This window comes from Pholcus phalangioides, unplaced genomic scaffold (assembly GCF_987345545.1).
Source record: "Pholcus phalangioides strain wild (caught in Gottingen) unplaced genomic scaffold, Ppha-v1.0 ptg000008l_1, whole genome shotgun sequence".
In the NCBI taxonomy this organism is placed as follows: domain Eukaryota; kingdom Metazoa; phylum Arthropoda; class Arachnida; order Araneae; family Pholcidae; genus Pholcus; species Pholcus phalangioides.
Genome location: NW_028301601.1, coordinates 47,207,833 through 47,224,995, shown reverse-complemented (window position 1 = coordinate 47,224,995; position 17,163 = coordinate 47,207,833). Strand labels below are relative to the sequence as shown.

Sequence of the window (17,163 nt, the reverse complement as noted above, 5' to 3'; positions counted from 1 at the left end):
TGCATTTTTCAGGAGATATCTTTTTAATTTTGAAACTTAACATTTAAAAAAAAAACATTGATCCCATGTTAACATTTTATTTTAGGAATTTTAGTTGAATATTTATTTCTAAGTGTTCACAATTCACCATTTAAAATTAGAAACTAAAATTTATTTTACGGAAATTTTATAAATGAGTGCAACAAGAGACTTTTCATAATGTGAAATCCCATCAGGATTTTGAAATGTGTTTTCGAAGTTCCCCTCATGGATTAATAAATTTGAAAATTTACAAAAATTTTATGTTTAGAGCAGCAACTAATTTCCCTTTGAATTAGAATTGATAATATGAATGTAGCTCAGTGAATAAAAAATATTTTAATGACATCGTTGTTTTTATTTTTGTACATTGCCTGTGTATCCTTTTATTTTAAATACAAATTCTAATGTCTTATAAATAAAAAAATGAAAAGTCAAATATATAATGCCTGATATTTCAAAAATATTTGCTTGGGAGCAAAAGAAACACCTAGAAATATGTGTTGGCAGAGAATTTGTGAAACCCCTATTTTTTTTAATAATTGTTAAGTTACCTCCTTTTTATAATTTTATTATTCATTAATTTAACATTCAGTGTTTTCCGTATACCATACTAGGCAATAATTTCAATAAAAAAATCATCAATTTTTCTTTCTAATTGTCAAAAAATACATGTTGGTAGTGTGTTTTAAATGCGAAGCGTGTACGAGGTAGGACCCGGGTTGTGACGTCACGAAAACATGTTTCAGGCTTGCAGTATCTAGGAGGCTTTGGTTCAGCTCCCTTGCAGACACTTTGAGACCACTTTAAGCCTAATTAATGGATTAAAGTTATTGAATATTTATATTAATAAACATCTTAATGTTTGCTGATTTTGAGAGCCCCTGTTTGACAAATAGCTCTGGAGCCATGTTGAGAGGCCACTGGATAGGACCATAAGCTGGGATTTTCAGTGGATCCCTCTCTTTAAGGCAGAACTTTTACTCTGTTTTAAATTTCTAAACATATAGAGACAAAAAATTAAATTCATCCAGGACCCTATGAACTTCTTCCATATAGGGGCCATGAACATATCATATATGTCAGTATGCAATAAACGGCCCGAGTGGCATGGTGGTAAGATGCTCGTCTACCATCGTGAAGGTTGTTGTCAGGGTCCCGGGTTTGAACCCAAGGGAGGATATAGATAAGATATTTTCCCTAACGAACTCGAGGCGACCACCGATAGACAGCGCCTTCACTTCCAACCCATCTCACTAATGGCAGTAAATTGCAATATAGCGATATGGCCAGAGTTGGTGTTTGGTGAAGTAGTATGCAATAAACTGATAAGCTTACAAGACTGCGATTCACTCACCTCTTGGATAATGTTTTTTCTTATTCTTGATTATGATTTTTCTAAGAAGTTGTTTCGGTGATGGAAGAAGTTGACCTGGTTTCAGCTATACAGGTTAGACAAAACAAGAATAATAAAATCAATGTAAATGCATAAAAGATACAAGGATATTACAGCAACATAAATATGAACCATAAAAAAAATACACTAATAAACACTACATTTTTACATACAGTGCATTATATAACTGACAATCAAATTATGAAAACTAAAATTTATATTTTTTTGCAAAAAAAAAAAAAAAACTCACAATTAATAATCATCTACTAAAAATGCTCTTATCTCATCGAATAATCATTTGTCACATTTTAAATTGCTACACAGTATGTACTGTTATGTTTTTTGAATGTTAATTTTAAACAGTGGCATATGTTTAATATGTTTTCTGTAAATTTCTTTAAAACTGGTTGAAAACTGTGGCCGTGTTATAAGCAAAAATCATGCAATGAAAATTGAAATTTTCATTAAAAAAAATTAATATTTTCATGAATATGCGTTATATTCTCACAAAAGTGCACAGAAATATTGCACAAAGTCAGTACAATATGTTTTTTTAAAGCTGAAAGTCTTTTTTTGATACAGGGTTGATCAAAAACATTTTTTCAATTTAATTAATTAATTTAATTCATTTTTTTTATTTAATTTTTTTTGTTGGTCCCTTAAATTCATTTGTGACTAAATTTTCACTGGAAATGGTGAGTACTAACACAGAGTATATATGAGCAAAATTTCAGAGCGATTCGTTCAGTATTTTTTTTTAGAAATTCGAGAAAATATTCAAACTTCAAAAAGGATACAGACTTTTGGCAATATAGTTCAAGGCCATAACTAGAGGGAGGCAAGGGGAACTGCCCCGGGCAGAAAAATTTAGGGGGGACGGTAGTTTTAGGTGGGAACAAAGAATACCAATATAAAATGATCAAATTTTAAAGTTGTGGGGGCGGCTGCATCATGTTTTCCCTGGGCAGCAAAAATTCTAGTTCCAACCCTGATATAGTGTGTATGATTGACAATTTAATATTGATTATTTGAGTGTTACAGGCGTGACTGAAAATGCATCTTAAGAAAATTAAATGAAAATCCTAAAAAAAATAAAAAATCTGAAATAATAAATACATGGAAAGGATCGCACGTACCTGATGCGTTCCGAATGGTTCAGTGATTATTTTGTCTCCAAAAATCTTTCTGCAATACATGGCCATCTTTGCCTGCTGCTTTGTTCTAGTGAAATAAAATTATTTTTTTTTTAAAGTAACTTGTGACAATACAAGACAAATGCTCAATGATCTTAATGGGTTATTTGTTTATTATGCCATAAAATATCTTATTCGCTACGCGAAATCTTTTACAACAGTGTTTCCAACTACTGCTTTGAGGACCAGTGCCAGTCCGTGGAATTTCCTGTTGGCTTGCAAAACATTTCTTCAATTAATATGAAGCTGAAAAATAATTTTTAGACTTAATGTATACATTATAATTACATTTATAATGTGTATAGTATACTGTTTCTATTTTTGTTTGTCTCAACCATCAGCAGGTCTAAGAATTATTTCACCCACTTACTTTTTGCGAACCTGTAAATTGTCTCAAATTGCTTTTTCTGTAGAAGAATATTGACAACATGATGAGAACAACAATTTACGAAGTACTGTCATATGTTTACATATTCATGGGTGCCTTTATCTCAAAGTGGAAAAACAAACACGTTCTGTCCCAACCAAAAACGTGGTATGGTCAGAGTTGTTTCCTTCACTTCAATATTTTTATTACTGGTTTCGTTGGGACAGAACGTGTTTGTTTTTCATCTTGAAATGACATTCATGAGTGCCAAAACATATGTTGATGCTTTGTAAATTGTTGTTTGTGGTCATCACGTTGTCAATATTCTTCTATATTTTTGGGCAAAATTATTCTTTTTGATTGTCTTTTCTGGTCTGCAAACAGCTCCTCCTGTTTACTGTACTTTTCGCGGGCCCTCAAATCATTTCTTCCATCCTTTAACCACTCTATGGCGTAATATTGCATCCAAATGCCTTTGAAATAAAGCCAAACAAGCTCTCTCTCTCTCTGCTTTATTTCCTCTCTTATCACTGTTAGGCTTTGTTGTAACTCTACGAAGTTGTTCTCTCTTTTCACCTTCCTTCTATTTCTGTACAATAATTAATAATCGGGTTATATATTATTATAATTGGTTGTATAATTGAGTTGTCTTAGCTCTATCTCTTATCTGCACTTTTATACAATATAATTTTTTCCTTCAATTCTTTACCTTTCTCTAATGTGCCATTAGGTTAGGACTAGGTTACCATATTTTTCGTCTATTCATCAAAAGAGATCATACAAATTTCTCGCTGAAACCTTGTAATCGAAACGGTTTAATATAAGCGAAGCTAGATCTAATGCTCAGGTACTCATATTGAAATATGGCAGATTTATGTAGTCCAAACTGTAATAAACATTAATCATGCACTGTTTGTGTCACATTTTTATGTGTTGTATCGAGTTACTTTTTATACAGCACCATCTGTGAGTGAACTTTTACACTTTTTAATTTATTAAAAAAAAAACTATGCCATGATAAGTATTTTAAAGCAAATCATACTTTTTTTGTGTCGATTGATTTTTAAATTATTTTTTTAAAATGTGTCATGGACTTTTTGCCCACAATGTATATTCTATTATGTTACAAACTTCCACAACATATGATACAATATTCTACAAACATGATGTTGTGGATCTGCCCAGGGGCATCGGAAGTGTTTTGAATCTATGAGTGCAAGTCTTGAGTTTCATGTAGGAAATGTTGATTTATTAGTTGATTCTGGGGGGTGCTCAGACCCGGGCTAAAAATTTCTGTGGGTACTTAACCACCTACAGCACCCTCTGCCACTGGATCTGCCCATGGAGATCTGTGCTTTACCCATACTGATCAATACTAGATATACAATGAAATAAAAAAAAAAAGTGAACAAAATCCAGATTTCTTGCTTGAAACATTAAGCTGCAGTAATGTTTCATCTAAAGACTTTGCTTTGAGAATGTAATTTGCGCTCGAGCAAAACCGAGACAGATCAGATATCTCTGTTGCTCCCATAAAATTGACGAAAAAAGAGCAAGAAACGCAAATAAAAATGCAATTGACAAAAAAATTGTTCAGAGTATCAGTGCTTGTCAAAGTTGAAAATAAAATACCAAAATATATATGGAACATGCTGCAAGTGTCAAGCTTGAATATCAACTTGAGTGCTGAAACAGGCACAATGCCTTGTTGGATTTGCCCATCTTTTAACAAGGTTAGATTTAAATTAATTTTTTTCATCATGAACTTTCTACAAACTTCATTGCTGACAATATTTAATTTATTAGCAGGTAAGGCAGCGTCCCTAAGAATTTTTTTTGATTTTTTGGTTGATATTTTTTAAACCTTTTTTTTTTTTTTCATTTTTTGTCCTATTTCGTGAGAATGACCCATACAGAACTTTCACAGTATTACAATAAGTAACACATAGTAAGTTATAAATTTAACTTACGAGCAATGATTTTCAAAACTAAGAATGACTGGATAATCAGATGTTTTGAAAGCGCAGTCCGATATTGCTTCAAGGACTTCCTAAAACATCAATAGAAACCTTCATCAAAATCAACAGTCATCAAGAAAAATCAAGCAAACGAGAGATTCAAAATACAACAAATTTGTTAAGAGTAGTCAGACATGCCACAGAATTATAGGTAAGTTGAGCAGCTCAACATGTGATAATTAACATCACATGTTGAGCTCCATGATTTTGTTTCTTTTAATGAAAAGTTTGTTGTACAGGTGTTTACAAAAAAGTATGTGTAAGTAAAGCATATTTCAAAACAAATAAGCCTGCATTGTGATAAAAATTCAGCATAAAAAGTTTAACAAAAATACTAGACACATGTTTAAGACCTTTAGAAGAATCTCTGTGACAACTGTATATCCATGGGTAATGATTGGTTCTTCATCCGAGTTTCTACCATTCCAGCAATCGAGCTCAACACATCTGCATCCTGTCAAGAGTGTTTGCCGATACATCTCAACTGAAGATTTACCTGTGAGCTGATGACCTAAAATAAAATATACATTTATATAATATGAGATCATTTACATAATAAGAAATAATTTGGATAAAATTTCAAATAATATAATTTGAAATATCAGATGAAGTGTGAATGTACATACCACTAAGATAAGTGTTATGTGAAGAGTTTATGAAATAATGACTGAGAGGTTGATCCATATCTTGATTGATATCAAGTTTATCGGGCGAAACAATCGGGTTGTCTTCACCCATCAGGTACTTCAGGAAACCATCCACTGACAACAAACCTAAAATGGGGGGAAAAAAACACGAGTGGGCACCAAAATGAGAAAGAATACATTTTGTCATCGAAATTTCACTCCATTTGAACATTGTTATGAAGAATTGATAATGAAAGAAAAGCCAAATTACCCTACAAAGTATGTAAAAACTTAGAGATAATATACGTATATTAGAGATCCAAGTTTTACATATTTCTTGTAAAAAAGGATATAATGAAAATAATAGAGAAAGCTGGTAATTATTTGATATTATCGCTATTGAGAAAAATTTTGACTCGTTCCAAATTATATTATTGAGTAATTTTGGCAGATCTGTCATGGCTTTCTGCTCAACACCATTCTGCTCTACCAAAGACTACTACATGTAGGTTTTTCTTTTGTTCAAGGTTATATTCTTCCCTTGTTTATTTTTCCCCTTCACTTATAGGTTTGCTCTTCATTTTGATGTGTCTTTATCCTAAGGCATAGCATGAAAGGTCCAAGCAGGCAATGTAGGAGGAGTGTCAAATCTGAGTTGAAACGGCAAAAAAAAAGCATTGACAATCAAAAAAAAAACCATGGTAAGGGCACCAAAAATAAGCCCAGCACGAATAGAGACTTCTTTTTTTAGAGGGGTATCAAGAATAAGTCCCACACACTGCAGAAATTTTTTCCTGAGCCACCACAGCATCCGAGAACCATTGAGGTTAAGAACTCTTTGGCTTAAGATACCATTTGACTGAGTCTCCTTTCTCCAAGAAATTAATTCCTATTTCAGCACTGAACTTGTTACAAGTCTATATATGAGCATCTGGTATGTACTGCACAATCAAGGAGGATAAAGGACGTCCTACATAGAACGTCCATTATCCGAAATGAAGAGGAATGATCCCCAATTTTGGATACAAGTAAATATTTCTGCAGAGCCATTGGGAAGAGTTTTAAAGCAATTAAAGGACTGAACATGGTGAAAATTTAGCGGTTAAATTAACAAAGTTTTTAAAATTATCTAAAAAATAATACCTGCACTATCCAGTGGAATTATTATGGGCCACTCAAAAAGAAGTAAATATATTTTAAACACTAACAGAGGCTAAGAATGAATTTAAAAATCCTGCAACCCTAGAGTGATGTCATTCAAACAACACAAGATCAGGTACAGCACAGAAAAAGAGAGAGAAAAAAAGAAAAGCTATATACATTGGCGTACACGAAGGGGATTTTCGGGTCCTAAACCCCCACCCCCTCCTTGAGCCAAGATTATAGTGTTATTTTACAGGAAAAAATTTAAACCTCCCTCCTCCGCATGCATTTAAACAAAATTTAACCTCCCTCCTCCATATGCATACACAGAAAATTCTGCGTATGCATATGGCTATATATATACAGTCAGCCAAAAATAATGTTCCAGGGGTGACTGTGAATACAGGAAATCCGTGAATAACAGAAACCATAGTTTTTTCTTGTATATCTCATTTATTGGACAGCATGAGAAGAGCAGGGTGACACAGAGGTACAAGGGAATGTAAAAGAGGATGCAGCGATTGTTGGCGATGTTTTTTGAAAGAACATTGTGATTTCTTAGTTATAACAGTAATATCATCAGCGAGCCATCCTAAACATGCACAACTCATATTTTGTAAACAAAACACATGAATGATGATTTGTGAATGTTGAAAAATAAAATTCCAATAAAGGAAAAAAACCCGCAAATACAGAAACCGCGAATACGGGGGGCAGACTGTATATATACATTATATACATAAATATATAGTGTGCGTAAAAAACAGAGAAAAGAAATTTTTTATACATATCACCAAGAAGCACGAGAGGTGATGAATAGCCAAGTGTTGTAATTTTTAATAATATTTTGCAGATTGCAGCTTTAATAACAGCATTCTACTGATAATTTTAAAAAAAATGTGATTCTACAGAGTGGTTCAAAAGTCATGCAACAACTTGATCTGAAATATTTCACAGTGGAATCTCAATAACTTGACGCATGGATAACTTGACCATCTGGATAACATGACATCTATTATTACCTTGTGGTTGGCACAATACTAATTTTGATATAGGGAAAACTCTCTAACACCGCACGTTTGGCTTAAACTCCATGTAAGTCTACTATGATTTTTGTCCCTTTACCATGACTGCGTGTTACAACTGCCCAGTTCTAAAAATTTTTCCACATTCTTCTTGGGGTTTTCAACAATCCCTTGTTTCATTGTTCCCTAGTATGTGTCCCTTTTATGCTTTGAGGGGTGTGCTGTACATATGAAGAATGAATGTATTACCTGTTGGACGACTCAACATTTTAATGGCGTTTCCAGGAAAAAGTCTTTCATTATTTTCATGGTCAGAAAAAAAGTGTGGATATTGTCAACATCCAATAGGTATAGAAATTTTATCTGTTGGGAGTTTTGATATTGTCTGTTGCGGAGAATTTTTTCAGAGAAAACTCAGTTTTACGATTTCTTGTAAAGAAAAGAGTAAAGTAAAATTTCTTGAAAAGTAAAAGAAAAGGGCTAAAGCCTAAAAGGCATGGATGACATCAGAGATTTTTCAGCAATGGTTGAGAAAGCCAGATCAAAAATTTTGAAGTAAAAAAGCTCAATGTTTTGGATGCACTGCTCATCCAAAAATAACAGACCTTTCAGCAATCAAATTAGGCGTTTTACTACCTGATTCAACAGCAATTTCACAACCACTGGATCAAGAAATAACATCCTAAATATGAAAAATTTTTACAGAAAATTACAGACAGAAAAAATTTGTGAATTGGCGGATGTTGGAATGAACACAAAATTTCTGTTTTAGATGCTGTTGAAATGATTGAGTCTGCATGGAAGTCTCAATCACGAGTGTCGAGATTCGGAACTGCTTCTGTCATGTTGGTTTTTGTTCCGATCTTTTGGAAAAAATAATAATTTCACCAGATTCCTCTCAGATTACGTGTGGAGAAAGTATAGATAGCACTACGGGTGATTCTATCAAGAATGAATTTGTGGACATGGGCTCTGATCTTGTAAATTCAGGACTTTTAGTAGATGACGGTATTCTAAAATCAATCAACCAAAGAGCAAGTGCTTCATGTTTCAAAGAAATAGAATCACAGAAAGTTTAGATGAAGAAGTATCTGCACCATCTTGCCATGATGCATTAAAAGCTGTAGCTGTGATATATATGTCGCTTTCTACACATTAAGGAAAAAACCAATCACGGGATAAACTGTGAACAGTGAAGAAAAAAAAAAATTTCTCTTCGGAAAGAAAAAAAACCAGACTATTCTTGATTATTTTTCATGAGGTAAATTTGTTTATATATTTTGGTTCTATTATGAAAGAACCCAAAATTAAAATTAATGAGAATTAGCATCTTATTAAATGAAATTCTTTGAATGCATATAATTATATGCACAAAAACGATCGGATAAAAATTAAGAGTGAAACCTAGCTAACTTGACCTCTGCTTAAGTTGATATGTTTGTCGATACTTTTGGGTTGTCGAGATACCAAGAGCCTACTGTATTTTTAAAATGCTACAAAGAAATAAAGTAACGAAAACATAAATTTTTGAGCAGTTAAAAAAAAAAAAAGTTGATAACAGTAAAAAAAAAAAAAGAGAAAACGAATCAGTAATGAAAAGAGAAGCAATTTGTAATTGAAACATTTAGCAAGTACATCAATAAACAAAACAGTTTTTTTCCACCTTTTTGAGCGAGTGCCTTGTTTGGCTCATATTGTTTGATGATGTCTCTCGCACGAGCTGGATTTGCATAAGGATAAAGGATCTCGTTAAGCCTTGGATCTCTCTGTTCTTTGTTTAAGAATTCAACGAGCTGATCTACTGTCATTCCTTTCTTCTTCCCACCAGAGCTTTAATACACATTTGAAAGAAAAAAAAAAAAGAGAAAGAAATCATTAAAAGTTAAAAAAGTTAACAAAAAAGATTAACAACTTCATGAATAACTAAATATTTTCTTCTTTAAGAATGAAAAAAAAGGGAGGGGGGAATAAGAAAATTTTCCAAGGAGAAAACATACAACTGTTTTAAGAATCTCAGAATAAATTGTATGGAAAAAAAGATTTCAATGAATTTTCGATCAGCAGAATAAAATAAAAAGAAGGAATTCCCCTGTTACGAAATGTTTGCTTTTGCTTGCAATGAAAAAGTTACATCATTTATGTATGTATTGTCTACATGGTTTAACTGAGGGAAAAAAGAAATGTTTGTTTTGATAAAGAAGCAATAATACATAGTAGTTACTATCTCCGCTTATTTAAATTCGAACAAACGTATATTAAGAATGGTAAGGTTCAGAATAATGAGTCCCCCCCCCCCCACCAAAAGCAATATTACATACTTATAATAAAATATATATTTTGTAAATAATCTGTTATTAAACTGAATAGTATGACTTTGGGATTTTATTAATGCCTGGTACGGCATGGGTTTTGTTCAATTACTGGGAGGACTGAAAAATAGACAAACCATTATAAAGGAATGACTATAATACTGGCAGCATTAAAGAAGTGACAAACCATTGTAAAGGCTGTAATGCATTGCTAGGTAACCATGGTAACAAAAGCAAACATTCCAAAAGTGATTGTTGAGGCTCAGGAACCATTGTTGCCCAACTGTTTTTCACCCATTTTGGGTGTTTGCCCTGCTCTGAGAAACTTTTACCCCCTTCGTTAACAAGTGAATTGCCAAGAAATTTGGATGCTCTATATTTGAAGAATCAGCAACGATCGAGCTAAAATTGTAGATTTGTTTAAACGAACAGAAAATGAATTTTATATATATAAATAAAATGATGTTGGCAAAGATTGAAGCCAAATTAAACGACCAAACTTTCTAAGCAGTAATAATTAGGCAATTTAGAGGCACTCTTTAATTATATTTATTGAATATACAGGGCATTCCATGAATTTAGGTGGCTTTGAAAAAGAAAAACATGAAAAAACCAAATAATTGATGTACTCGAGTGCTGTTTGTGCCCATAGACTTGTCAAATTGTTGCTTTTTTAATAACATAAAAAAGAATTAGTTAAAATTTTAGATGATAGGTGGAGGTGTGTAGTCTTGTTATGTGTTTTAATAAGCAAATTTGATCCCTTCAAAAAAAAAACCAAAGTCAACCAGTAGCTCATGAACAAATTCTTCCTTAATAGTGAATGCAAATTGAATTAATGCTTTGTTGCATTATTATTATGCTTCTTTGAAAGTCTGAGGTTGACACTGGTAGAAAGAGCACATTTGGTGAACATTCTCCAGGGAAAACTAATTTCTGCTCTATAACCTAGATTTTTTTTTCTCTGTATTGATTGTATTTCATTAACATGGGACAAATAGAGCCATCTATCTGCGAGAATTTAAACCAATTGTTTTATTTTATACCAATGTCAAAAAAATCGGATTCTTCATCAAGTCTAAGGGTGTGAAGAAGATGCTATAAAAATAAATTTTATTCATTTCTCCAGATGTAAACAAATATAGGAATAAATAAAGAAATTAAGAACAGAGGAACTTTAACTGCTTACACCTCCATGCATTGAAAACTGACACATATATAAAAAAACATGCAAACTAAATGCATATTTACCGTTCTTCGAAAATCCTGTCGACCTCATCTCTACCTGTTAGATGTCTATAAAAACTGAAAAACCATTCGGAATTGAGCTTATCTGCTGCAATGCAGTCATTCTATAGATGAGAGAGAATAGCTCAGTCAACAATAATCAACACACACAAAAGATGTATTATGTAAAATTGTACAAGTCGAGGTAATTGCAAAAGCTGAAATTGTGCAAATATTGAAATCGTGGCAATATGCTTAAGATACAGAAACAGATTTGTGCAATACTGGTGATATGAAATAGGACTGATAAGCGATTCATATCATTGAAACTGACTCTCAAGAGATCTAAGGAATCAAGCATCTTACTTTTCCAGCTGGAAAGCCGCTGAGTTCCAATGCTTTTTCTATCCGCTTCTTGTCATCTTTGTGCTGAGCAAACATTTTGACAACACTATGAAGACAAATGAAATCCATTTAGATAAAGAGTAGCAATTAATAAATAGCTGAAAGAATAAACATTCAATTCCATTCATGCAGTTTTGAATAAAAACAAGTTTCATTGAACGAGCTTCCCCCCATCAACATCATTATGAAGTTACCTTCACATTGAAAATTCTCTGATCCTCAGAATTGGGGAATACACAGATCCTTCATTTGGCTTAATTGATTAAGAACACTGCAAGATCAATTGTAATGTACTGCAGATTGCTTTAACCAGTGGAGGGGGGGGGGGAAGGGGCAATGTCTCACGGAGGTGAGGGACCAAAGTTATAGAAAAGTAGAATTAACCATATACATACTACTATTCTATATCTATGACTCACATTTCTGCAGCCCCCTCCCCCATTTCTGACATAGCCACATCCAGCAAAAGACCCCTTAGGCTGAGATCTGGCCGGCCCTTCTATAGTGAATTTATAGCATAAAAAACACAAGAATCATCCAGCCTCTTCCCTGGGTTGGAGACCTGCCAGCCACAATCTTGTAGGTGTTAATGCGAGTCGAGGTCTCCAAATTTCAGAAAATCTGAGAAATAACAGCATAAACTAGTGAACTGTTATGCTGTTATATCTCTGTTTATTCCTTTATTTAGGCTGTTCTTTTCCACATTTTCTCCAATTTTCGTATTCAAATACATATCTCAATGAATACTGCATTTAGAAACAATTTTTTTTTAGCCTCGGGAGAGACAGGGCAACAACTTTCTATAATTGAGTCTTTGAAGACCGGGCGTCCATATAAAAGGGTTTTTAATAATTATACAATCCTTTGCATTGTAAATGGCGTATCTGAGGTCCACACGTTATTTGGATACTTTTTCTAATTAGAAGTATTATCCAAGCTCATCAGTTTTCCAGTAAAATGCAGTAAGGGGGAATTATGGAATTGCCCGTATACAGTTGCAACATGTTTCAACATGCAGCAAATCATCAGATATTCCTCAGAAGAGTGTTTATAAAGTGCATGAATGATTAGGTAGTAGCTCCAGCACTACCAAAAATAAGTCCCGCAATATCACATAATATGATGACAAAATTTGCTATTAATTCAGAAATTTAGTGAGGTTCAAAATTTACTGGTTAATGCAGCAATAATAAGTATACTAGCACTGACAGTGTTTTTTTTTTCTATGTCACTCTGATGCAAGATGTTGCAAAGTCTTTTTCCAGAACTGTACATTGATGGTGGTTATCATCTGAAATATTTTGCTGCTGTTAATTGGTTCACCTTCATACATGGCAACTGCATCACAATTTACCATAAAATATTACCGCACAGAGACATTTCACATTGAAAAAAGCTGTAACATATTCCCATTGAGAATGATTAAAAGGTTAATTATTGTCAGGACATAGCCAGGGGTTCTTAACTTCTTTTAGGCAATAACCCAAAATCGACAAAACATTATCAATTTTGCGACTCATGGAACTGTTCTCCCCCTTCTCAAAATTTAGTGAAAAAGCCTTTGCAAGTCCATTTATAACAGGACTGACTGTGTGTGTGTAAGTGAATTTCTATAACCCCCCCCCCCTTCGGAAGCACATGCTAAAAAAATTCAGGTAGTGACCCATTAGTTAACCCCCCCCCCCCCCCGCCATAAATAAATTTATATGATTCATCTTGAAACTCATTTGGTTCACGACCATTGGTTAAAAACCTCTTGGATATAAGTAGATTTCTACGACACATCACAGAAGCCCCTGCGAAACAAATTTAGTTCACGAGCCTTTGGTTAAGAATTCCTGGATATAATTATATTAGTATGACCCATCTCGGAAAGCCCTGTCATCCGAATTTGGGTTGCAAAACGTTCTGGTGAAGAAACCCCAGCCTAAAGTGTATGTGTAAAACCCATCTTGAAAGGCCAGTGCGAACCAAGTTTTGGTCCCGAACCATTGGTTGAAAACCTCCTGGCTGTAGGTGGATTTGTACGACCTATCTCCTGTGAGCCAAATTTTGGTTGCAGACTATTGGTTAAGAACCCTGGTTCTAAGTAGATTTTTACGACCTATTTTTGAAGCCCCATGCAACACAAGTTTTGGACGCGACCCATAGGTTAAAAACGTCTGACATAAGCGCAGGCCTGTCATTAGGGGGTGGGGGTTCGGTCTCCAGTTTTTGAAAATACACTAAAAATGGTATATATATATATACACATACATTGAGTACATGTTCTTTGCCCCTCCCCCCGGAAAAAGTTGAAACGACGTCCCTGCATAAGCGAATACTGCTTCCTCGGACGGTGCGTGGGGGGGGGGGGGATCTACCTCCACCCTTCCTGCCAATGCCAATTTTTCGATTTTTTTACTGAACATGGGGGCGGGGGCCGATCGCACCCGCCAATGGCCACCCCCAATAACAAAAATTGGCGCTGGCACCAGACACATGCATAAATTTCGGCACCCCCCCCGCCCTTCCGTGATATTGAGTCAGCGATCAAACGACAGCAAAGAGGGGAATTCGTCCCCTTACACCAGACGCGGCTGCCCTAGTTACAACCCTGAATACTGTACGAAAGTGTCACGGAATGATGAATGTACATGCATTAGTAATTCATTAAATGGACGAAAATGGATTATTTCACAGCTACGGGGGGGGGGGGGAAGTAAAAAGAGGAGAGGAGACGATTTCCTGTAAATTAGTTTAGAGGCGAGTGTGTGTAATACTCTAATGAAAACTCTAGTGAATCAATCTCTGCCGATCACGATTAATGTTATATGCGACTTCATTTCATTAGGATTTAATTACCGGATAAGAGGAAACTCTCCACCTTATGCCATCAGCATTGAAAGAGGGGGAAGAGGATGAGTCCAGGTTGGAACTCGTGCCCCCCGGCATTTTATTCAGTTAAAGGAAGGAAGGGACGTAAATGAAATTTTCAGAAATTTCTGGTCGAAAGAGAGGGGAAGGAAATTTTCTCGCATATTTACCGAACGTTAATTATTGAATGTCGGGAGGAGAGAGAGAGAGGATGGGGGGGGGGGGGAGAGGAGAGGCAGAAATTTGTAGAGTTACTGGAAATACGGAGGTAAGCAGGAATTCATCACAAAACCCCGATCCACGAAATTTTCCCTCCGGAATTTTCTAGAAGCAGGTGACACAACAACCCCCCCCCCTCCCCCATACACACACACACACTCTCTCTCTCCCGAGATATATCCCTGTAAATTTACGACGCATCAGTAAATTCTTGAGAGATTATACGGATCAAAATTCCGGCTGCAAGGATTACATCTCATCGGGTCCAAAAGGATAGAGAGTGTTGACTAGGCTTTTCCTCACGCACAACAACCCACTCCCCCCCCCCCCCCCCCCAGCCCCGGCCCCGAAACAGCCCAATCGAACCGGCAAAATTCGATTCATTAGAGTGCGTGTGGAGAAGGATTATAGGCTGCAAAGTAAGTCAAAATAGCCGAGTTCCAAGATGGAATCCGCCATGAATCGAAGAGACTCCGAGAGAAAGTTTCCCTCCTGAAATAGGATTGAATAGACCGACATAAGCCTACATTTATGAGCTACTCGCTACCCATAAACTGTGTTTGGTAGAATCCCTTTTTAAGGAATAAGACTTATTCATTTGCGGATTCCTTTCAGTGCACGGAAGTCACTTTTATGGTGCTCTGATGAGCTGATTAAAACCTGACTATTCAGGGTTGAATCCTGACCTGAAAACACGGTCCCCGCATCTTGGAGCAGGGCCCCTAGGCTAGAATCTTTTGCAGCCCCCCTCCCCCCACCCAGACCAAACTTTCACGGGGGCCCTTTATGATGAATTTATAGCTTCAAAAAACAAAATAAAATTATGAGAAACGTCCGGGAGGCCTATCAGCCCCACACTTCGTAAGGGCCATGATTGAAAATGCTGTTTATCTCATTTTCCATCCCCTTTAAGGTTGACTGTTGGGTTATAGACTGCCTAGCCAAGAGCCTGTGAAGGCGTATGTTAAGGGTGCTCAACATTCAGAAGCGTGTGGACCCACTTTATTGGTTTGAAAAACGCGCCGCGGTGGTGGGGGGGGGGGTAACTTTTAATTGAATCATGGTACAACATTTGGAGATCATTTAACTGATTTGGAAATGCGCCACCAGTAGCTTGAGTGATCTGGAACTGCGCCGCAGGTAACATAAGTGATGTGGAACTGCACCGAAGGCCGCTTAAATGCTCTGGAACTGCACCGAAGGCCGCTTAAATGCTCTGGAACTGTGTCGCGGTTACTCAAGGGATTTGTATATATGCCGCGAGCCACTTCAATGATCTGGTAATGTTCCGCGAGCCACTTAAGGAATGTGAAACTGCACCGCAGGTCTATTAAGTGATGTGAAACCACGCCACGGGTCATTCAAACGATCTGCAAATATGTCGCGGGTCCCTTAAGCGGGAACTGTACCGCGGGGTCATTCAAGCGATATGTGAATATGCCGCTGATCCCTTAAAGCAGTGGTTCTCAACCTTTTTTGACTCGCGGAGCCCTTTCCGGTCTATAATTTCTATGGCGGAGCCATAGGGCTTGACTTGAGAAGCCCTTTTTGTGAATAGTTTTTATGGTGGAACCCAGTAAGCCTCTGTTTTTTTATTTACTTATCAAATTTGCTAATTTATTTTGGAAATGTGCCGCAGGCCGCTTAAGTGATGTGTAACTGCACTTGAGTGATCTGTAAATGAACCGCTTCGTTGATTTTTACAAAACGTTTCAGGTCGCGGGCCGCGTCACGATAACTGCGAGGGACATATTAGGCTGGCGGGTCATGGGTTGAGCATGTACGGTGTATTTGATGTAAGTCAGTGAGTGTGCATTTGGATTGGGTTGTTAGGTATTGGATTTTAAGTGTGTTGTTGATTAGGTAAGAGAAAATTCACCCATATTCCATCACAGCTTGGCGGAAGGGGTGATCAGTTCAGGTTGGAACTCGCGCCCCCGGCATTTATTTAGTTAAACGAAGGAAGGTAAATGAAATTTTCACAAATTTCTGGTTGAAAGGGAGGGAGGAAAACTTCTCGAGGAAAATTTACCGAGCGTTAATTATTGAACGTCGGGAGCAGAGACAGAATGGGAGGGAGACCGAAACTGTAGAGTTACTGGAAATACGTAACAACAAGCAGAATTCATCCCAAAATCCGGTCCACGAAATTTTCCTCCCAGAATTTCGTAGAAGCAGGTGACACAAAACACCGACTCCTCACACTCTCCCCCCCCCCCCCCGAGATATATCCCTGTAAATTTAAGACGCATCAGTAAATTCTTTGGAGATTAAACGGATCGAAATTCCGGGTGCAAGGATTACATCTCACCTATCGGGTCGGAAAGGACAGATAGTGTTTGACTGGGCTTTTTCCACACA

General features: G+C 36.0%; 1 protein-coding gene across 2 annotated transcripts in view; it reads right to left on the bottom strand.

The window, feature by feature from the left end:
* The window catches only part of Plc21C (Phospholipase C at 21C), a 326,807-nt gene that overhangs the window by 43,277 nt on the left and 266,367 nt on the right, over positions 1–17,163 (bottom strand). For both annotated transcript variants that reach the window (XM_089234814.1, XM_089234813.1), the window contains exons 6-13: positions 11,689–11,773; positions 11,347–11,447; positions 9,450–9,616; positions 5,619–5,765; positions 5,346–5,503; positions 4,945–5,024; positions 2,551–2,635; positions 1,376–1,460 (exon numbers count right to left, since the gene is read on the bottom strand). In XM_089234814.1, the coding sequence (XP_089090940.1) occupies positions 1,376–1,460; positions 2,551–2,635; positions 4,945–5,024; positions 5,346–5,503; positions 5,619–5,765; positions 9,450–9,616; positions 11,347–11,447; positions 11,689–11,773 (908 nt within the window). The remainder of the gene's footprint in view (positions 1–1,375; positions 1,461–2,550; positions 2,636–4,944; positions 5,025–5,345; positions 5,504–5,618; positions 5,766–9,449; positions 9,617–11,346; positions 11,448–11,688; positions 11,774–17,163) is intronic.